This window comes from Bombus terrestris, chromosome 14 (genome assembly GCF_910591885.1).
Source record: "Bombus terrestris chromosome 14, iyBomTerr1.2, whole genome shotgun sequence".
Classification (NCBI taxonomy): Eukaryota; Metazoa; Arthropoda; class Insecta; order Hymenoptera; family Apidae; genus Bombus; species Bombus terrestris.
Window position 1 is genome coordinate 11,580,015 of NC_063282.1, and position 23,982 is coordinate 11,603,996.

General features: G+C 37.4%; 1 protein-coding gene across 4 annotated transcripts in view; it reads left to right on the forward strand.

Moving 5' to 3' along the window:
• LOC100646853 (alpha-catulin) overlaps positions 1–23,982 on the forward strand; it is a 78,962-nt gene that overhangs the window by 46,450 nt on the left and 8,530 nt on the right. For all 4 annotated transcript variants that reach the window (XM_020865839.2, XM_003393325.4, XM_048412119.1 and 1 more), the window contains 6 exons: positions 13,351–13,628; positions 19,165–19,407; positions 21,994–22,257; positions 22,953–23,204; positions 23,490–23,649; positions 23,833–23,951. In XM_020865839.2, coding sequence (XP_020721498.1) covers positions 13,351–13,628; positions 19,165–19,407; positions 21,994–22,257; positions 22,953–23,204; positions 23,490–23,649; positions 23,833–23,951 — 1,316 coding nt within the window. The remainder of the gene's footprint in view (positions 1–13,350; positions 13,629–19,164; positions 19,408–21,993; positions 22,258–22,952; positions 23,205–23,489; positions 23,650–23,832; positions 23,952–23,982) is intronic.

Sequence of the window (23,982 nt, forward strand, 5' to 3'; positions counted from 1 at the left end):
CTCCTGTCCAGAGTCATGCCCAGGTATCTGACTGTGTCCTTGTTGGAAACTATTATATTGTTAATGGAGACCTGTGGGCAGGTTTGTTTTCGCAGCGTGAAGGTTACATGTGTGGATTTTTTTTCATTAATTTTGAAGCCCCATTTATGGAACCACTTTTCCATTGAGTCGAGACCTCTCTGGAGGGTGGATGAGGCTATTATCGGGTTGGTGTGGAACGCTAATAGCGCTATGTCGTCGGCAAATGTTGCTATGGTTATTTCTGTTGATATTGGTAAATCGGCAGTGTAGATGGAGAATAGAAGGGGTCCAAGGACACTGCCTTGGGGTATGCCCGCTTCCATTGAGAAAGTTGTGGTAATGGCGTCTGCATATTTAACCATGAATTGCCTATTGGTTAGGTAGGACTTTAGGATGGAGTAGTAAGTGTGTGGTAGGAGTTTTTTAAGTTTGTAAAGAAGCCCTTCGTGCCATACTTTGTCGAATGCCTGTTGAATATCAAGGAATACCGCTGAGCAGTATTTTTTCTTTTCGAGGGTTTGGCTGATATTGTGTGTTATTCGGTGGATTTGCTCTATTGTGGAATGCTGCTTCCGAAAGCCGAATTGATGATCTGGCAGGGTTTTCAGATCCTCTAGGAGTGGAAGGAGTCGATTCGTTAGCAACTTTTCGAATAGTTTTGACAAAGTGGGTAGAAGACTAATTGGGCGATGGAGCTAGTCTCGTGTATTGGTTTTCCAGGTTTAGGAATGAGTGTAATTTGTGACGTTTTCCAGGTTTTGGGGTAGTATTCAAGGTGAAGAATTGCGTTGAAGATTGAAGAAATGAGTGCAATCCCTTTTACAGGTAGTTCCTTAATTGCTTTGTTACTTATTTGATCATGTCCCGGTGCTTTCCTGGGGTCCAGACGATGGATTAATTCAGTAACCTCTAGAGAAATGAAAGGTTTAATGGGGAGAGACATTTGGAAGGGAGAATGCAGGTATTCTGTTATTTCAGGAGCGGTATTGGAGGAATGAGGTTTGAAAACGTTGGATAGGTAGTTGGCGAAGAGGTTGGCTTTTTCTAAAGGGCTTCGTGCCCATCCGCCTTGCGGACAGCGAATTGGTGGGAATTTTTTGGGGGGGCCGCGTGAGTTTCCTAGAAGCCTTCCATAGTGAGTAGTTGGAGTCGGCAGAGGGGGACAAATTGACGAGATACTTTTGGAAACAGTCATTTTTGTATTTTTTAATGGATTTGGTTAACTTCCTGGTTGCGTTGTTTAGCTTGCGTTTGTCGTCCGGTGTTCTATGGGTTTGCCATACTCTTCTTGGTCTTTGTTTTTCTATAATTTTGTTTAATATGTAATGGGGATATTCGTGTTTACTGATATAAGTCTTAGTAGATGTTGAGGAGCGGATGGCGTTTATTATGCTCATGTTTAAGTATTCTGTGGCAGTTTCGATATCTGCCTTTGTTTTTAGTGAGATTGAGGCAGAAGTTGAGCGGTTAAAGATTTCTCTAAAGAGCTGCCAGTTGGTGAGTTGGTTGTGAATAAGGCCATTAGGTGGGTTCTCGATTATTGCTGAACCGAGTGTTGCTATTACGGGGGAGTAGTCGGAAGAGAGTTCAGTCGAGGAGTTGATTTGGACATGTCTGGGCGAGATATTTTTGGTTATGAAGAAGTCGAGTAAGTCGGGGATTTTGTTAGTGTCAGCGGACCAGTATGTGGGTTCATATGTGGTGAGGTAGTTGAGATTGTTGGTGGTTATGCTTTGCAGGAGGTTTTTGTCTCTTGCTGTAACAAGTCTGCTGCCCCATTGGGTATATTTGGCGTTATAGTCTCCTCCAGCTAAGAATCTATTGCCTAGGGCGTCAAAGAGGCTGTCGAAGTTTTCTTTAGCAATCAAGTGTCTGGGAGGGCAGTATACTGCTGAGGTGGTGATTGTACCATGGCGGTCTTTTATTGCTACGCTTGTGGCTTGAAGGTAGTCTTTCTGGAATGATGGAAGCTCGTAGTGCTTAATGCTGGATTTGATGATGATTCCGGTACCGCCGTGTGCCTTTCCACTGGGGTGTTGGGTGTGGTAGAAGTTGTAGCCGTGTATTTTGAGGTAGTTTTTGTCGGTGAAGTGGGTTTCAGATATGAGCATTATGTCGATTTGCTGTTGTTTTAAGAATAGTTCTAGTTCAAATTTGTGCTGAGCTAGACCGTTGGCGTTCCACAGAGCTATTCGCATTGGTTTTATTTTGCTTTTGTGCGTATAAATTTGTCCATGAAGAGTGTGAGTAGTGACAGCAAGTTGTTAATTTGCTCAGTTTGCTTCTCGATAAGTTTTTCGAGTCTGGTGAAGTTGTCCGTGTTTTGTGAGGTGGGAACACTATTTTCTGAGTGTTCACTGTTGGTTTTCGAGTTGTTTATGTTTCCTTGAGTTGCCTGAGCATAGGATATTGATGGTGTGGTGAGTTTTTGGAGTCTTGGTTCTTGTATAGTCATTTCCTTGGGTCTTAGCTTTGGATACTTAGTATTATGTAGTGTTTTATAGGCTGAGCATCCTTTGTAGTTCGCAGGGTGTTCTCCTTGGCAATGGATGCACGTTGCGGGGGTTTCTGGGGATTTAGTGCATTGGTCAGTGGGGCGACTGCCTGCTCATTTTACGCACCGGAAGTTATGATTGCAGTATTTCTGCGTGTGGCCGTACCTTTGGCACCTTTTGCATTGTACTATCTCTTTCTTTACAAGAGGTGGTTCGAACTTAACTATGGAGTTCATCAGCCGGTTGACGTTGTAGATTTCTTTGTTATTTTCTTTTTGTTTTAAATCTACGAAAAATAGCGATAGGGGATTTTTTGTGACTCTATGTTTAATGTTGCTGATGTTGGTTACCTCGTGGCCAAGTGTTTGAAGTTCGAACTTTAGTTCGTCTAGGTCGACTGAGTGGTGGATATTCTGTAGCACCACACGAAAAGGTCTTTCTTGCTTGAGCTGATATGTGTGGAATTTTGCATTCAAAGTTTTTAGCAACTTAGTTTTCTATAGGCGTCTGGGTGGGTCGGCAGAAATTTCACGCGGTTGTTGTTAATTTTTAACTTGTAGTCCTCTTTACTGATATCTTTTTCAATGATCCTTATCATTGTTTGGATGTCGATTACGTCGTCAATGAATATTGGCGGCGGAGGGGGAATTCTTTGGGTATGGAGATTATTTACCGTTTTGGTTGTATTTATGGAGTCGTCCGTAGTCTCCAGTATTGAGAATCTGTTGTAGGTGGTCACTTGGCTAGCTGGTGGTTTAGCTTGACTCTTGTTTACATTTGTCTTGATTGGTTCCAGCTTGCGTTTTTTCGTGTGCTGGTCGTTTGCAAAGAGAGATGTGTTGCCCCTTTGCCACGGGGGAGGAGAACGGCGGTGTTATAATTTAGCTCCGGAGAGCCTGTTTGGAATGTTAGGGCCATCATCGAGCTAGTTAATTCAGTATGAAAGAACTAGTCGAGAGGCTGTGTGAACACTTAGCTAGGTTTGTTGGATTCGCTTTCGACAGATGGGCGTCACGTGTAGTTTTGTGAACTTCACAGAGCACTGGACACACGTCTGCACGCTTCGGCACTCACCAGCAAACTGATGCATTAACATTGAGTACAACTTAGACGCTAAAGAAGAGTAGAGTTCGTCATCCCGTTGACCGCGGATTCGTTATTGAGCCTAGGATCATTGTCATTAGCTTCTCGAGTATCTAATTACCACGACTACTTGTCAAATTCTATCATAATCATATTTGCACTAGTAAATATCTCCCCTATTGCATAATGATCACGTCTAATGCCAATAGGGATTCGTTTTACGCCCTTAACCCTAACTTTAATGTTAACGCCAACCCGACATATATATATATTTTTTTATATATTTATTTATTGAAATTCACAATTTGTCCAATTTGGACATTTGGTAGAATTTTTTTAACAGTTATATTAACATGTTGGTGGCTACCCACAGCGGGATACCATCCTCGCGTTTGCCAGGTTATATCCTTTATGAGGTCTGCTGGGTGCTTCCTTTTTCGCCTTCTGTCCATGTTTATGGTTTTGAACGTTTCCTCAGTTAGCCGGTTTGGGTGTGTTGCTATTCTTGATTTGTATTTTTCTGAGTATCTGCTAATTTCTTCTTTGACCGTTGGAATTCCCAGGTCCCTCCATATGTCTTCGTGTCTGACGTACCAAGGTCCGTTTACTATTGTTCTAAGGATTTTAGCCTGTATTACCTCTATTTTGTTTATATGGTTCATTGCTGCCGTCTCCCATAATCGTATTTCGTACGTCCAGATTGGTTTTATGATCGTTTTATATATTTTTAATTTATTTTCTATGCTTAATTTGGATTTTCGGCTTGTTAGCCAATGCATTTGTCTCCTTGTTTTCTGTATTTTTTCTATTATTGATTTAGTATGTAGTTTCCATGTGAGTTGTGTATCTAAGTGGAGTCCTAGGTATTTGACATGATTTGTTTGTGTTATATGCGTGCCGTTCAGAAGGATGTTTGGTGGTATTTTTTTAGCGTGAATGTAATATGGTTGCATTTATTGGCGTTTGCTTTTATTTGTTTTTCTTGTAGCCAATTTTCTATTTTTATGATATGTTCTTGTAGTATTTTGACTGCCGTTTCTGGGTTAGTATGCCTGACTAGTATAGCTGTGTCGTCCGCGAATGTCAATACTGTGCTGTTGGTAGTTGTTGGTATGTTCGCCGTATATAATGTGTATAGTATTGGGCCTAGGACGCTTCCTTGTGGTACCTCGGCCTTGATGTCTTTAACTTGAGAATGTGTGTCCTTGATTTTTATTACGAAGGTTCTGCTGCTTAGGTAGGATTTTATTAATTGGTGTATTTGCTCCGGGAATTGTTTCCTAATTGTTTGTAGTAGACTTTCATGGTTAATTTTATCGAATGCTTTCTCTATGTCTATAAAGAGGGCTGTGCAGTATTCCTTGTTTTCTAGTGCTACTATTATTTCGTTTATAAGCCTGTGCATTTGCTCTATTGTGGAGTGTTTGTTTCTGAAACAAAACTGGTGATCCGGTATTAGTTTTTTGTCTCCATTATTGTTTTTATCCGGCAATATATTATTTTTTCCAGTATTTTGGAAAATACTGGAAGCAGTGATATTGGTCTGTAAGATGCAGTTTGGTGTGGGTCTTTTCCTGGTTTAGATAACATTTTGATCTGTGCTAATTTCCATGGTTTGGGGAGGTATTGAATTCTTAGAATTGCATTGAATATTATTGTCATTAGTCTTATCGCTTTTGGCGGAAGCTTTTTCAAGATTTTACCATTGATTAGGCCGATTTCTGGTGCTTTGTTGTTTTTTGTTTTATCGATTATGTTTCTAACTTCTTGTGCTGTTGTTTTAGGTATGGTGTATTCCTTGTCGGTTGTGATAATAGTGGTTTGCGCATCCTCCTCCGTATGACTTTTGAGGTTGCTGTTGTTGATAATATGTGGTGTGAATGTGTTGCAGAGGCGGTTGGAGAGTTCTTCAGCTTGTTCTTCGTTGTTTCTTGCCCATGTGTTATCTGCTTTTCTGATTGCTGGGACGGGTATTATTGGCTTCCTTATTTTTTTCGTGGCTTTCCATAGGGAGTAGTTGATGTTCTCGTGTGTAGAGAGCGTCCCTATGAACTTTGTGAATTCGTTATTGTTGTGCTCTTTTATTTTGTTTTTTATTTCCTTTGCAAGTTTGTTTAGGTGTTTTTTATTTTCTCGAGTTCTGTGTTTTTGCCATTTTGCTTTCACTTTTCTTTTTTCTCTAATTTTGTCGGGTATTTCTTGCGGAATTGTTATTGTTTGTCTGCTGGTTGATTCGGGTGTAGTGGTTGTTCTTGCTGCTTCTTGGATAGTTGCTGTCAATGTTGCTACTGCCTGTTCTATGTGTTCAGGAGTTTTCAACGAGATGTTGCAGTTTATTTTGCTTTCTATTATTTCTTTGAAAGTTTGGTGACTTTATTGCATAATGTTTCTGGTTTGCTATAAAGTATTGGTTTGTTTCTGTACTCAATTATTATGGGTGTATAATCGGAGCTAAGCTCGAGGTTGGGTGTTATTTTTAGTTTGCTTGTGTTTAGTCCCCTTGTAACTGCAAAGTTCAGAAGATGTGGTTTTTTGTTCAGGTCAGTCGGCCAGTATGTCGGTGTTCCTGTGGATAATATATTGAGATTATTATTTCTAATGTATTTTTCCAGTGTTCTGCCTCCTTTGTAGTGTTTCTTGATCCCCATAGCGTGTGCTTTGAGTTGTAGTCTCCCGCTGCGATGTACTTGTCCCCTAGGTGCTGGAAGTATTCTTCCCACATTTGTGATGTTATTTTGTGTCGTGGAGGCACATATACTGCTGACAACTGGAAGTAGTTGCTGCTAGTTTGAACTGTGACGGTGGTTGCTTGTAGATATTCCTTATTAACTTGGCTGTGTAGATAATGTTTGATATCGTTTCTGACTATCACTGCTGTCCCTCTGTGCGCTTTTCCTGAGGGGTGTTTGGTATCATATATGGTGTAATATGGTATTTTCATGTAGCTTTTTGTAGTGAAGTGTGTTTCTGAGACGAGTAGTATGTCTATATTGTTACTGTATATGAATGTTTTAATTGCGAGGGCCCGTTGTTGTAGGCCGTTTGAGTTCCAGGCTGCTATTTTTAGAGTGTCCGTTTTTATTTTTTGCTTAGCGCGTTTGCAAGCAGTTGTAGCATGACTGTGATTTGTTGAGTTTGCTGTCTAAGTACTACGTTTTGTTCGCTTATCATTCTGGTTAGCATTTCGGTGTTCTTGATGGATTGTTTGAGAAGTTCTTTGATTTCTGTAGTGTCGTTGTTACTATTGTTGTGATATTGGTTGTCTGAGTGTGTCGATTGGCTGGTTACTTGCGCGTAGCTTCGACTACCAAAGGTGTTTTCCTCCTGCTTGCGAACGGGGTTACTTTGCGTTTTTTGCTGGAAGTTGCCACCGTTCAGCTTTCTTCGTGGTGTGTTGGTTCGTTATCCCTGTCATTGGCTTGTGATATTTCCATGTTATCGGCCTTTTTTTCTGAATATGTAGAGTCTGTAGCTCTATTTATAAAATATGTTTCTCCTGAATTAGTTATTTTTATTGGTGGAATCTGCACGGTTTCACGTTTCGTCAATGGACGTTTACTTTGCCGCTTTCTCTTCTCTCTTGCCGCACTTTCATTGGAGCACTGTTTCGCACGTCCGTTTAGGTCGCCTGCACAGGCGGAACTGAAATCTATATATGTATATCGGGTTCACATTATGATTAGGATTATGGGCGTGAAACGAATCTTCATTTGAATTAGACGTTGTCGTTATGCAATAGAGGAGATATTTACTAGTGCAAATATGATTATTACAGAATTTGACAAATAATCGTGATAATTAGATACTCGAGAAGCTAATGACAATGATCCTAGGTTCAGTAACGATTCCGCGGTCAACGGGATAGCGAACTTTACTTTTCGTCAACGTCTAAGTTGTACTCAATGTTAAAACGTGGAGTAATCACTGCGTGTAAGAACGATACTTCGTTTCGGTACGAGAGAGTACCGAGTCTCCATCAAGGTAACGCTGTCGAGGAAAACTATGATAGGTGTGTCTAAGGGCACGAGATCATCGGATTCGTGGAGAAAAGCCTTCGTTCACAGGGTGAGGGAAATTGACGTTACTGTTAACTGGTCAATTTCCATGTTGGTGGTTAGAAAAGGATGCTAGCCGCCCTTGAGGGAAAGTTGCTAGCAAGAAGCGTCGTTCGTGGAAAAAATAGATTTCTCCTATCTTCCCGTAATTGGAACGAGGACTGTTTGTCTGTTTGAAGGACTTTAGTTAACTAAATCTTAAGATTCATAACGGGTCCTCAGGCTAGCTGAACATGTACTGTGGAGATGCTTCGACGTCTGGTAATCATCTTACCCGAAGAATAGGGTCTACGTGTGGCGAGCCACGGGACAGAAATCGTTGAAATGTTTACCGTCGTGCCCCGTCCCAAGTATTTCTTTTAAGGAGAGTTATAGAATTACTCCATGCCTTTGTTAGACAAAACGATCATCCCTTGACCGCGGCTACGTTCGGCGACTGGTTGTCGCCTCGAGCCTAAACTCATTATCACAAATCTTGAACAAATACAATCGGATTGAATGATGGCAATTGCTTAATTACGGCTATGATTAGAATCTAGATTATAGTATTAAGAAGTTTTTCCAAAGTTCCAAAGGGAAGGCTTCGGTGTCCTTCCATCTCCGACATGTAAATACATTTTTTAATTCTCGATGCGACATCAAATTCAATTCACACGAGTTCATACGAATCGATCGCTCGATAAGTCGAATATTCAAACGTTGTCTCGTCGCTCTTCGAGACCGACGATGAACAGATACTAGGAATTAATATTTATTTGTACACTGAATTCGTCCTACTCCTACATACATGATCGTTAAAAGCGTTAATTTTTTGTAATAAAATCGATAAAGTAGATAAAATCGAAATAGAATGTACGCGGAAAGGGAGCAACGAAGGTAAATTTTTCCAACTGTATCGATTACATATCGAAATTCGTTAACGTTGGAACGTAGTCCAATTGGAAACTAGTGGGACGAGTATACGTAAAAAATATGTATGTACATAGGATGGTGTAGGCACTTTAGATTGATACATTGGTTGCGGTATGCGCAAGCTTTCCCTTCCGTCGAACAATGTGCTCATTCGCAAGATACGATAGAAAATAGTACGAACGATATCGAATCGGAACAATGCAATGCACTTGTGCGATTGTTAAATTGGGTCAAGGGGGATTGCATGGCGTACTTGATTTTCGATCTGCATAAAGCGTCCTAAGGTTTCTCTATCAAGGCAGCTGAACTGATTACGTTACGCGAAGTCATCTCTTCTAGGTTACTGTCAGAGTATAAACGGTGAAACATTTCGCGCAACGAATCGTCAAATTTTTTGAATAACGTCGCGCTAAATTTGAACGAAACGAATATGTAACAAGAAAATACGATACATTATGGAATGTCGCGATATCTTCCGGGCAAACTGTGTCGGGTATAAAACTATAAGCGTAAATAAGAAAAATATCGTGAAGGTTAACTTTGTTGTTTTAAGTGGGCTTAAGTTGTTTTAATTGGTGCACTTCGAGATTCTCTATAAAAAATTATTGATCTATTTATGTCGACGAACTATTATTTTACCGGATATTCTAACTTTTATCTTGTAAAATTTATCGCATGAAAGATATGGAAAGACACGAGGCACCACTTTTGTATTTGTTCTCCTTGCCTTTCATACGTTAAGTTTTGCGAAATAAAAGTTAGAATATCTGATAAACTAATAGTTTTTCGATATAAATAGATCAACAGTTTTTTATAGAGAATCTCGAGCTGCATCGATAAATATGCATTAAAAAATATATGACTCCACTTAAAAAAACAAAGTTAACCTTCACATGATCTTCACGCATACACCTACTGTAAAACTAATAACATCAGAATATGCCATTCAACTTTTATCTGAAACATTTTTCGATATAATTAGTAGTATCAAAAATATTTCAGCTTAAACTCTTAGATGACTCATCCTGTATACATTAGATAATGTTAGGTATACATATATTCACAAATTTAAAGTTTAAGAAACAATACATATAAAATTTCAAGATCTTCATAGTTTAAAAGATGAAATGATTTTGTGAAAATCGAGCACGATCGAATTAGGATTTAATCATAGATAACGAAAAATGTCGAGGGGAGACAACAAGATAGATTTAGCCGGCGATTCAACAGCATATCTAGTCTTCTACTTCGTTTGCTGCTCGTGCTTTCGAGTGCTGGATAAAATGGTCAAGTATAAAAACGCTGTCTGCTAACGCTTCGTTAAACACCTTCGACAATATAAACCAAAAGATGTTTTTATGTGACTGTCGATCGATAGTCTAATGATAAAACGTAGAAATTCAGATATGAATCTCTTCCTTATTAAAAATATGCTTGCACGGATTTTTCTATTTCACAGATTTAAAAGAATCTATAATAACTGTAATGTTCTCGATTACGGAGTAAACAGAGAACTTTGGGATAACTTTTATATTATACGAAAGTAGTAACAGACTTTTTCATCAATATAAAAAAAAGTATAAGTCGACGCAAATAATATCATAAGCCAACAAAAGTATATCGAGCGCGATAAATAACAAGGCAAAACTGTAGCACGAGACGAATTCTATTAGAAACGTTACACCCTATAAAAGTTTTGTATGCTATGGTAGATGGTTCCTGTTCCTCTCAACTGAACCGACACATCTTCAAACTTTATTTTTGTCGACATTGACTAGGGGTGAAAATTTATGGCCGTATCAACGATCCTAACTTCGGCGTCCGTGAAACGTGAAACTTTGCGCTACTTTACAGTGAACCGTAAGCGAAAAGCGGCCATGGAAAATAAAAAGAGAGACAAAAAGATACAATTTTCTAGTTGAAGAGGAAGATTCGAAAAAAGTATGTATTCCGATATTAAAATGACATAGTTTCTGCGATGACTCTTCAATAAAATAAAAACTGAACTTTGTTTCATAAGAACAACTATTACGCGTTTTTCTTTATCATCAAACCATTAATCCTGTCATAAAGTATTTTTTCTATTTTCATTTTTCAACATGTTACGCAATAAATTGTTGTTTCAAAATATTAATCGTCTGTCATTGGTTTCTGATCGAAATGCAATCAACGTCCTGTTTTATTCGCATACTATGTTTATACTATATTAAGCGAATGTTATTAACGATTAAAGCCGATTGATACTAGGATTAAGAACAGATCTAAATATTAACTTCACGAAGAAATTTTTAACAGCGAAACGTTCATCTAATCGACGATTTGATAATTGATTAGTCGTTAATATAATCGGCGATTAAATATCCACGATAATCGTTCGTTGCAACTAGGTCACATTGATGGAACATGAGATTAATTAAAAATTGTATTATTATATATATTTGCGTGGAATATCGATCAATACTGTATAGCAGTACACATTCAAAAGATTCGCAACTGGTTTACGATGTTAGAAAGCGAAAGAAATTAAATTTCAAATAGTTTACGAAGTAAATTTCCTCAGAGAATATTTATAAAGAAGTTGCTATATATTTGACATTATCTAGAATATTTGTCAAATGTATGTACATATATATATATAATTATATATTATTAATTATTATATATCATTTATATTAATATATTAACCTCTCGGAGAATACCTTGAGTTACATATATTTGTACTTTTAGGTAATACTTCTTTTCTGATCGAAACACGATCAAAGATAAGATATACTTCAGACAAATACAATCTTTATAAGCGCGTATATTTTTCTTAAATGTTTTAATTTTTAGCGGTCTTAATAAAACGATGCCTGAAGAAATTAAAAAGCGGTAACACATATAAAATTGTACATGGACGAAATAGATAAATAGAAGACCGAAAGAAATTATATGGAGATTTATAAAGTGGATTTCAGAATTCGTATCTTTAGAATCGAGATTCTATCTCAGACCAAAATCAGAGAATTTATGTCGTTCTCGTATCGTGTAGATATGACTTTGGAATTTATTTATAACCAAAGTTGAACACGCCTGTAACGAAACTCGTTTCGACCATAGCTATAATTTGCATATCATTTCATCAAGAATCAACATCTCTACACACAAATTTTAAAAGAAACTAAAAACTATTTCAGAACACCAAAATGCATCAGATTTGAAAGGAAAAAAGAAAAAGCGCAAGCTTCATAATTCGCATTAAGGAACATGAAATGCACACGATTTATTACCGTGATGAAAGTTAACATTAAAGAAAAACAATTTAACGATCGTAAACTTGTAGTTAAGTTTCTTACAATGTTAATTGGAAAGCAGGGAAGCTATGGGTAGAAATTACGCGGGCAAGGGAAATATCACGGCATCAGCTTAAATTGAGAAATCTCGTTTTTCTCGTGAGAAGAATAAAGTTGGTCATGCTATGTTGCTTTTACAGGAAATTACAGACACCGACGCGTCTGGCAGATAATTAAAAGCACTTGATTATAAATGTTATAGCCGTAAAATTTAGCGATTAATCGTTTTGCATATTCCGCGATATATTTGTGATAACTGGGTTTCGGTAAAAAAAAATCTACTACATAATACAAATTGACTGCATAATCTTCAGAAAAAGACCCGACTGTTACCGTATATAGTGGTCATTGGATCTGCAAAATTTTAGTTGAAAAATTAACTATTTGGTTGCCGACATAATGAAAATGGACACGCGGCAGACATAGAAATATACGGTAAGGAATTAAAGAACAAAATTCGAAGTTTCAATTATAGCAGCCGACGTTCAGTTTATCTTTCGAGTGAAAAATGAGAAAAGCAAATGTAATCGATATTCTTCGTCACACGTTGAACACGTTCTACAAGATAATAAATATTCATCGTGTTAGATGAAAGGAAATTCGATTGTCGGAGGCCGATGATATCAGCGGCTAACTGTATAGTAGCAACAGCCAAACGACTTGAAATCGTAGGTATAATGTGTGCGCGTGCAAGAGATTGATTTACATAGAACATCCTACGTATATATCCGAGAACATGTAGATACAATCCTTACAAATCTTAACCTTGTACTTTGTATTCGATGCGATTGCATCATAGATGCTCGATTAAATGTTCAATTCCAGTTTCACTCGCCCTTCGTAATTCACATCGTTATGTTCATCATTTTAAAAAATTGAATATTCGCAATTATACCGATAACAAAGTTGTTAAAACTAAAATCAGGTTCATAGTTATATAAAATATGGATAGAACGCTTGAAGTTGTAATTAATTGTATAATTACGTTATTGAAAGAAAAGAGCTTGATGAATAAGTGATTAATTGTGCATAATTATGCCACTCTGATTTTAGACATCTTTATATGCGACAAACACGTATTAATATATATAATAACAGCTATATCTATTGCGTAAACCTAGGCATTTCATCTCTGCGGTCTTCTTCGATTTTCAGAATAGATTTAAATCTATTATATTAACGTTATCTTTCGCGGTTGATTTATTCATAAGATAAAAAAAATGTATTCTTCGAATTTTATTAAATATGATTGTATCGTGATATCATTATCCTAAATTAACAAAAATCTAAAGTGTATTAAGTATAATGTTATTAATTTAAAAGAAAATCGAATAGAAAAATAGTATAAAGTGCAAATATGTAAAAAATTTATTAATTTATATACTCAAAAAATAATAAGCGGTAATTATAATTGCAGAATAAATTCAACGAAGGAAGTAATTTAATTTGCAGGCTCGGCGATCGAAAAATTATGCGAGTGCGCCACAGAGGACAGTTTAGCTGACCGAGGGTCTGTTGTCAGAGCTGCAAGATGCCTTCTTGGTTCTGTGACCAAGGTCCTCCTTCTGGCTGACATCGTCGTGGTCAAACAACTTCTTCTTGCAAAGAAGAAAGTGGCTCGTAGTCTTGGCCGTCTCGAAAGTGTTTCAAACTTTACCGAATTTGTGAAGGCGTTTAGCCAGTTCGGGGCGGAGATGGTGGAATTAGCACACTTAACAGGTGATCGTCAAGTAAGTAATTATCTTGATCGTAACTTTATACGATGTATAAATTATATCTAATTAATATCTGTGTTAGAAAAGTTTTTCTAATCTTGCTATCGCGTTTGCTTCCATCGGATAGTATTTCATGGAATGGATACGATAAGAATTCTTCTTCTTTGTTTTGTTATCAATAAATGCTTGAAGGCTCGTTTTAAGATGTGTAATATTCCTGAGTTAGTCACGTTAAATAGGATGCACGATTATGAGACAGGACGACATTGATCGTTACTACATTAACCCATATTTATTTGCCTCGTTTGCCGTGAATCATGTTCTTGACAGTTTTATAATTAGTATTCCGAGAATATCTTTCGCTACTTTCTGTATCTTTCAGCCACCCTAAGGTGTCGAATTGTCAATAAATTATCTATTATATTTATTATATATATATAGAATATGATATATATATAAATAAATATAATATAAAATATTTATTATATATATAATAAATATAATGGATATATATATTTATATTGTAATATATATATATATATATTTGCTTATATCGATTAAATTTAAAAATTTTAATTTCCGGTACATGTTTCTTTTAATTACAATAATAGCGAAATTCATTACATGTCATATCTATCATCCTATCATGATCATAATGTGAATCATGATCCTATATGATAAGTTTATTGATAGATGGATCTATTTATAGTGCTTGAAACAGGAAACGATGGTTATTTAATGCAGTAATGTGATATAACTAAGACAACTAAATTGATAATTCACAACTCACAACTAACAATTAACAACTCATAACAACTCGGCAACTAATGATTAATCTCAACTCTCCCCCGACTCAACCCTCTCCACTCAACTCTCTCCATTCAACTGACGACTCACAACTAACTTCTCGCGACTAAACTCTCAATTAACAACTAACAATTAATCGTCTTTCTCCCTCAAGCATCCCTTTGTCGTCTTTTCATACCTCCACCAGGTACATGTTCCGTAGCCGCCCACGATCATGGTCACGTACGTCTTCTTCCGAGTAACTATTTGACTGAAGGATCGAGGATATATTGATGGGCCGCTTGGCCCATTTAAGTTTCCCGACCCTTTCGGCCTGTCGGCTCTTAGGCTTTCTCGCAACATTTTTTTTTTCTTTTTTTATTTACTTTTTATTTTACTATCAATTCTCGCATTGAGAATTATAAGTAATTTTCTCTGGCGTGGCGCAGTGACATGGCTAATTATTTATAATAAGTTAATACTTATTATAGATAAGTATAATTTATAAATAATTATTATAAATAAGTAAATATTACTTGATCTAAATATCTAGTTAAATCTTGTGCTTAGGTCTAACGAGTAGTGTTTTTTTAGCCTGCGGATCTGGTTCGACGTGTTAAGTAATTTAGTAATTAGGGGGTTTCGATGTTTGATGACTCTTTTGCTATATCTATTGCTATATTTTGATATTTCTTTTTTGATTGTGGGTATCTTGAGGTCGCGATGTATTGCTTCGTTGGTGACATACCAGAATGCATTTATTAGGGATCTTAGCGTTTTCTATTGGAAGCGTTGAAGCATTTCAATGTTGGAATTACTTGCTGTTCCCCATAGTTGGATTCCGTAGGTCCAGACAGGTTTTATTACGGACTTATAGAGTGTAATTTTGTTCTGCGTGCTTAGGTTGGAGCGACGGTCAGTGAGCCAATAAAATCTTTAAGTTTATCCTTGAGTTGCTTCGATTTGTCTGTAATGTGTTGTTTCCACGTTAATCTCCTGTCGAGAGTCATTCCCAGGTATCTGACTGTGTCCTTGTTAGGAATTGTTATATTGTTAATGGTGACCTGAGGGCAGGTTTGTTTTCGCAGCGTGAATGTTACATGAGTGTATTTGTTTTCATTAATTTTGAAGCCCCATTTATGAAACCACTTTTCCATAGAGTCTCGACTCTATCTGTCTCGACATCGCTGGAGAGTGGATGAGGCAATTATCGGGTCTGCGTGGGAAGCTAATAGCAGCAAATGTTGCTATAGTTATTTCTGTTGATATTGGTAAATCGGCAGTGTAGATGGAGAACAGGAGGGGTCCGAGGACACTACCTTGTGGTATGCCCGCTTCTATTGGGAAAGTTGTGGTAACAGCGTCTAAGTATTTAACCATGAATTGTCTTTTGGTTAGGTAGGACTTTAGGATGGGGTAGTAGGTGTGTGGTAGGATTTTTCTTTAAGTTTGTATAGAAGCCCTTCATGCCATACTTTGTCGAATGCCTGTTGAATGTCAAGGAATACCGCTGAGCAATATTTTTTCTTTTCTAGGCTTTGGCTGATATTGTGTGTTATTCGGTGGATTTGCTCTACTGTTGAGTGTTGTCTTCGGAAAACCGAATTGATGATTTGAGAGTGTTTTCAAATCCTTTAGGTGTGGAAGGAGTCGAATCGTTAACATTTTCTTGAATAGTTTTGACAAAGTAGGCAGAAGACTAATTGGACGATAGAAGCTAGTTTCATATATTGGTTTTCCGGGTTTAGGGATGAGACTAATCAGTGATATTTTCCAGGCCTTGGGATAGTATTCAAGGCGAAGAATTGCGTTAAAAATTGATGTGATGAGTGCGTCCCTTTCATGAGAAGTTCTTTGATTGCTTTATTGCATATTAGGTCATGCCCCGGTGATTTCCTGGGATTTAGGCGACGGATTAATTCTATAATTTCTACAGAAGTGAAGGATTCAATAGGAGGAGACATTTGGAAGGGAGAGTGCAGGTATTCAGTGATAACCGCGGCAATTTTGGGGGAATGGAGATTAAATACGTTATATAGATATTTAGCAAACAGGTTGGCTTTTTCTATAGGGCTACGCGCCCATCCACCTTGCGGACGGCGGATCAGGGGGATTATTTGTGGGGGGCGTGTGAGTTTCCTGGAAGCCTTCCATACTGAATAGTTGGAGTCAGCTGTGGGGAACAAATTGGCGAGATATTTTTAAATACAGTCATTTTTATATTTTTTGATGATTTTTGTTAGCTTCCTAGTTGCGTTGTTTAGTTTGCGTTTGTCATCCGGTGTTCTATGGGTCTGCCATACTCTTCTTAGTCTACGTTTTCCTGCGATTTTTTTAATATGTAATGGGGATATTCATGGTTGCTGATAGAAGTCTCAGTAGGTGTGGGGGAGCGGATAGCGTTTATTATGCTCGTGTTTAAGTATTCCGTGGCTGTTTCGATATCTTCACTTGTTTTTAGTGAAATTAAGGCTGAAGATGAATGATTAAAGACTTCTCTAAAGACCTGCCAGTTGGTGAGTTGGTTATGAATAAAGCCATTAGGTGGATTCTCGATTATTGTTGAACTGACTGTTTGCTATAACGGGGGAATGGTCAGAAGAGAGTTCTGCCGAGGAGTTGATTTGGACATATCTTGGCGAGATATTTTTAGTTATGAAGAAGTGAAGTAGATCAGGTATTTTGTTAGTGTCAGTGGGCCAGTATGTGGGTTCATATGTGGTGAGGTAGTTGAAATTGTTGGTGATTATGCTATTCAAGAGATTTTTGCCTCTTACTGTGACAAGTCTGCTGCCCCATTGGGTATGTTTGACATTATAGTTTCCCCCAGCTATGAATCTATTGCCCGGAGCGTCAAGGAAGTTATCAAAGTCTTCTTTAGTAATGGAGTGTTTGGGAGGGTAATATAATGCTGAAGTGGTAATTGTACCGTGGCAGTCTTCTATTGCTACGTTTGTAGCTTGTAGGTAGTCTTTCTGGAATGATGGAAGCTCGTAATGCTTAATGCTGGATTTGATAATGATTCCGGTGCCGCCGTGGGCCTTTCCACTGGAATGTTAGGTATGGTAGAAGTTATAACCGTTTATTTTGAGATAGTTTTTGTCGGTGAAGTGGGTTTCAGATATGACCATTACGTCGATTTGCTGTTGTTTTAGGAAGAGTTCTAATTTGAATTTGTATTGAGCTAGACCGTTGGCATTCCAAAGAGCTATGCGTCTTGGTTTTATTTTGCGTCGGGGCGTATTAATTTATCCATGATGAGTGTTAATAATGATAGTAAGTTGTTTATTCGTTCTGATTGTTTTTCGATTAATTTTTCGAGTCTAGAGAAGTTGTCTGTGTTTTGTGGATTGGGAACACTATTTTGGGAATGGTCCCTATGGATTTTCAGGTTATTTTGATTTCCTTGTACTACTTGGGCATAGGAGATTGAAGTAGTAATGAATTTTGGAGGACTGGGCATTTGATTGGTTGTCTCTTTGGCTTTGAGTTTAGGATACTTATTTATGTATAGGGTTTTGTAGACTGAGCAACCTTTGTAGTTAGCAGGATGGTCTCCTTGATTGTGGATGCACTTCGCTGGGGTTTCTGGTAATTTAGTGTACTGATCAGTGGGGTGTGTACCTGCACATTTGACGCAGCGGAAATTATGATTGCAGTATTTCTGCGTGTGACCGTACCTTTGACATCTTTTGCATTGTACTATCTCCCTTGTTTATTAAAGGAGGTTCGATTTTTACTACCGAGTTCATTAATCGGTTTATGTTATATATTTATTTGTTATTGGTTTTTTGTTTTAAGTCGATGAAGAATAGGGATAGCGGGTTTTTAAAAATCCTATGTCTAATGTTGCTGATGTTAACTACTTCATGACCAAGTTTAAGAAGTTCGAACTTCAGTTCGTCTAAGTTAGCCGAGTGGTGGATGTTGCGTAGTACCACTCGAAAAGGTCTTTCCTGTTTAAATTGGTAGGTGTGAAAGTTAGCATTCAAGGTTTTTAACAGTTTTGTTATCTTTCTATATTAGCCGGCAGAATTTTAACTTGGTTATTGTTTATTTTTAATTTGTATTCCTCATTGTTGATTTCTTTCTCAATGGACTTTACCATTGTTTGTATATCGATGACATCGTCAACGAATATAGGTGGGGGAGGGGAATTTTTTTGCATATGTTGGTTAGTTGGTGAATCTGCAACGTCCATGGAGTCATTTGTGGATTCTAGTATTGAATATCTATTGTACATGGTTACACCGCTTATTGACTGTTCGTTCTGATTTGCGTTTGTGTTTGTTTTAGTTGTTTTCAGTTTACGTATTTTAGTGTTTTTGTTGTCAATAGTACGGATGGATATAATGCTCTTTTGCCACGAAGGAGGTAGCGCGGTGCAATTATGGTTTTGCTCGAGAGAGCCTGGTCGCGATTCTTGGGCTATCATCGAGCTAGTTAATTCAAGTTGAATAACTAGTCGAGAGGCTGAGGCTATGATTCGGGTAGAGATTAGGAGCGTTGGAATTTTTTTCACTAATAAGATAGAGAACACTTGGATTATGTCTGTTTCGATTCACTATCAACGAATGGGCAACACTAGATCCCGGCGTCACAGAGCACGATCGTACCAATAATTGTTATTAAATACGACATTTGTTCGTTAGATGTTACAAAGTCGCATTAATTATATGAATAACGTTCACGATGTTACGGATATACAAAGTAAATAGCAACACGTGGAACAGGAATGAATGGACGGAACGTTTCAAAATTCCAGAATGACTTGAAAGACGAGAGACGAAGGGCACAGATGGCTGCGGCTCGCCAAGTTTTGGAGAGAAGCACTATGATGTTGCTCACGTCTAGTAAAACTTGCTTAAGGCATCCGGAATGTCCATCTGCCAGAGAAAACAGAGACACCGTTTTCTGCCAGATGCGAAGAGCTATGGACTTGATACACTACGTGGTCAAAGACGGAGTATTAGATTGCAGTGAATCGCAGTCTTATTCCAATTCCCAGGTAAACAATTAGTTAATATACAATTATTTTTATTGAGAAAGGTATACATATTTAGATGGAAATACGTTCATATAAAGATCGTACAGATTTGAAAAAATAAACACACAGCAAGGTCAAGGTTCGTTGCATGCATATATGATACAGATTCGCACTAATACGGTTTCGACAAAGATTTGTTGCACCGCGATTATATATTCATGGAATTTTGACACCACGAAACCACGAATGTTGTTATACCTCATCACCTATAAACGTAAATATACATTTGATGTAACAACATACGACGACGTAGATAGAAACATTTATAATGAAATACATTCGAAAGTTTGGAACGAATCCAAAGAGCTTTCGTTTGCCAAATTCTGACTCATGTTTAACACATAATATACGATCGAGTAAAATTTTGGAGACCTTGATTAACTTTGGCCATCTTACAGTATGCGATAAAACAACGAAATAATTATTATTTTCGCCAGAAATTGTAAAAACTGAAGTAACGATGGTCATGCTTAAATTTCTCTCGTAAGTAGGAGAAATCTGTACAAAGACGGACAGAGGAGTCTCTTCCTAAGGTTGTCGCGTATTTAAATTCATTTCTGAAGAAGAAGAAGAAGAAGAAGAAGTTTTTGTTCATTTTAAGGAAGTATTAGCTAATGCAGATATTTGGAATAATATCTTAAATCTTAAATAGAAATCTTAAATATTACTTTTTTTTTAAATAACATTTCAAAGAAATCTTTTTTACCAAAATACAAATCACTATCGGCAACTTCGTATATTTCGTAATACAGAAATGTTTCCCCAATACGTTCGTATTCAAACTATAGGATTCGATAAAATAGGAGAAAATTACAAACATTCCAAAATTCATGTATGACCCGATATATCGGCACCATCGACGGATCGGCGGACATGCTCTTGCATGAACGAAATTCGTTGCATTTTCGAAGTTTAAGGAACATCTTCAGCATGGAATTAATGCGGTGAATTGACAGTAATGCGAATTGATATCGTACCACACATAACAACCATGCATAGCAAACGACGCCGAAGTGAATATCGTAAATGACGTTGCGATATGTTCTTCGGCACGTGCCAAATTGCAGGTAGCGCATTAATTTCAATTTCTCGCCAGTTACGTATGGAAGGCGGGCCAAATCTTCTCATCCCTATTGGGACAATAAAACAATAGGGAATTGTTTTGTCGAAGGTTAAATTCCTTTTTCATTTTGATCACCTTATTTTCTGCTATTAAGCTGATAGTATTAGGTCATCCCATAAATTCGTGCCGACTTTAGTGTATACATTTCATGTGTCGATTTATAAACATACGGCGATAAGGGACCAATGCACTTGAAAAATGGGAAGAAGTTGTACAACGAGAGGGGGATTACATTTTTTCATGAAACAGAAAGGTATGTAAACAATCTTAACATATATAACCGCTCGAAAAACGGAACGAACTTATGGGATGACCTAATAAATACGACAACCCTTGACCGCAGAAAATACGATGAACATTGTTTTATACAGGAGAAACAAACGATAAAAGAAACCTTTTTTGTATATAAAAATAATAAAGTCACATGAATGACTCCAAACACATATCTCGCGCAATAACGATAGAGCTACATTAGCATAGTTTACCAAAACCTGCTGATTCCGAAAAAGGTGTTAAAGCACCGACCAACTCTTATGCAAGTTTTACCACGATGTATAAAAGGGTTTACCTAAAACTTCTATCATTCTTCAACGAAAATACCATAAAATTCCAATTTTACCGCGTAAACAGTATACGTGTGTTAACGTATTTCAAGCGTCTTCCCGCTGGAAGGAAGTCACGATATTCGTAAAAGAGCTAACTAGAGGATGGATGAAAGCTTAAAGTATCAGCGAAAAATGTATAATACGTCCAGATTGACCGATAATCGAGAAGCTTTGAAAAGAAATGCGGATCGAGGTGCTCGGTCACGTTCAAAAATCTAGTGCAAGTAATTGCTATCTAGAAGAATTCATAGTTAATCGACGCCATCGGGATATTACATAGTCGAATGCTCTCTATCCTTGCTTAAGTGCAATCGGTTCAGCTGCACGTATCTATGCCGACCTTAGGGCGAGAGTATATTTAGGTATGGCGTGTCATTAAAGCTTCGCATGATATCTTGATACTACATAGCAACAGCAAGTACATATATACAGGTCATACTCCTGTGTAAATATAGCAACTGTTTGTTACATGCGCAATTAAACTCGAAGCATGTTTTTTCTTTTTTTAGGCGTTTTTCTAAAAGCAACATTCGCAAACGTATGAATAAAAAACAAACATAAATACCGTAATAATAAAGTTAATCGAACATCGCGTTATTTGCGTCGTATTAATGTACATTTACATACTCGCGTAGCAATTGTTTATTAAAAGAAGCGTTGAATATTAAGAATATTAAAACAGACTGAAAACTTTCGAACGATAGCGTACGTCGAAGATTGAATTATCGTTAACGTAAATCCACAGACGGAAAATAGTACGTATAGTATATTACTGGAAGAACAGAGAAAATCTTTTACTGAATCGATGACTGATTCCAGAGTCCGCAGCAGGAGGATTGGGATAGTAGCACGGCATTCTCTGCGTTGAAACACTTCGAGAGACTCGTTGAAACCACAAGAATGACTCTCCTAGGACCAGGTTGTCGAGAGACTCTCACCGCCGCGTTAGATACCGTTATTGAGAGAACGCAGGATTTCACTGATAGCGCATATACGAGCCACGAGCACAGAGAAAACATCCTTTTGCTTTGCGATCGAGCGCAACTCGAACTCAACACGCTCCTGCGAATCGGCAACAGTATGGTAAGGATCAATTTTTTTAACAGATCTCTTGTTAAAAGTTTAATACCAATTGTAAGTCTCTTTGATCTACCTACTAAAGTACTAAAAGTACAAGGAAAAAATGATGTCATGGTCGTGGATTTGCTAGAAAGAAAAAAGTTTAATTAATTCATTCATTAATTCATTCCCGTGGAAAAATAATCCGAAAAATGGCTGACATTCCGCTATAAATCTGAACGAAAGACACTGCTAAACTGAATCACAGTTACGAATCTACCACCGGCGAATAGGTACGAGGAAGCATGCGAACGATTCCCTCTTTAAAAAGAAAGAGAAGGTACTCTTCTTTTTGTCGCTGACTGTGAGAAATATCGCAACGCATATTCTCGTAAAATTAGTAATTACTTTAAACACGTACTATCCATCTTTAGGATACGTTAAATGAAATATTTTATGCTCGCTTACATTCTATCGATCATATGAATAAAAAAATGAATAAAAAAAAATGAATAAAAAAAAGATACATCAAGAAAGGAATACTCTACCGCTGAAGGTATCAAGACACTTCGGTGCTGGATTTATAGTAATGATGTTTGAATTTGATTAAAATCGCGAATGCCTCCAAAGAGACAATTTCTTTTGCTAAAATCATAATTGTACGTATACCAAAGGAGAAAAATAGTAAAACTATTACTACTATTATTATCTGGTATTAGAATTACGAAGGTGGCAGTGGTTCTCCAAGTTCTGAAATGGAGCAAGCTGTCTTGGGAGTATTACGTACCACCAGGGATCTTCGCCAGCAGCTATGCACGACCACGATGGAACAAGCGGCCGATCTTGGACAGGTAACTAAAGCGGGTCAGGAACTTGTTTCAACGATCAGGAACGTCGCTTTGGCCAATGACAGATATCTTCTTCAAGAAAGCAACGAAAAATTTCGCGAGTACATTGAACACATTCTCGAAGTAAGTATTCGATTCTGACGTCAAGATCGAATATTTCATTGAAAAATTCTCATACTTTAGATTTCGAATCCTTTCGCTTTTCTACAGTTTTCTTTAGAAAATTTACTCTTCTACGATATTAAGATCAAATACTAAACATAAAATGAAAGGTGTTTGAAAATCAGCTAATCGGTAAAGCTCGTTTAATCTTCATCATCGGCAGTGTCTTTTTCTGAAATGCCATCGAAATCTAAACGATATCATTAGCGATCGATAATTCACGTTTTCGAACATATCGATTAATAGGTGTGCAAAATGCTGAGACACGTTGCGCTCTCGGAATCGTTGCAAGTTTCAGCCAAGTTTACCGAAATTAACCTGAGAATATACGGTCCCCAAGTGGTGACAGCGGCATATACTTTAGCGAGACATCCTACCAGTAAAATCGCTAAGGAAAACCTAGAAGGTAGATTACTCATAACATATTAATCGCTAGTATTCCGCTCAGGAATTTCTATTCCACTCTTTGTTTTTCCGTAACGATACGTATATTTAGAAACTCTTCCTTGAATCCAAAGTCATTTTCGTTTCTCTAGAATCTCTAGGACATGGAGAAAAATACTGGATTTCATTCCGATACGTGTTTCAGTGTTTGCCGACATGTGGCAATGGCTTATGACTGACGTGACCACCGTGGCGAAAGACGTACTCGAATTGAATCAAAACCGACCTGAAAAACAAGTTTATATGTCCTTACCACGACCTGGAGTAAGTTAATTTGTTCATATTATGGTTTAGA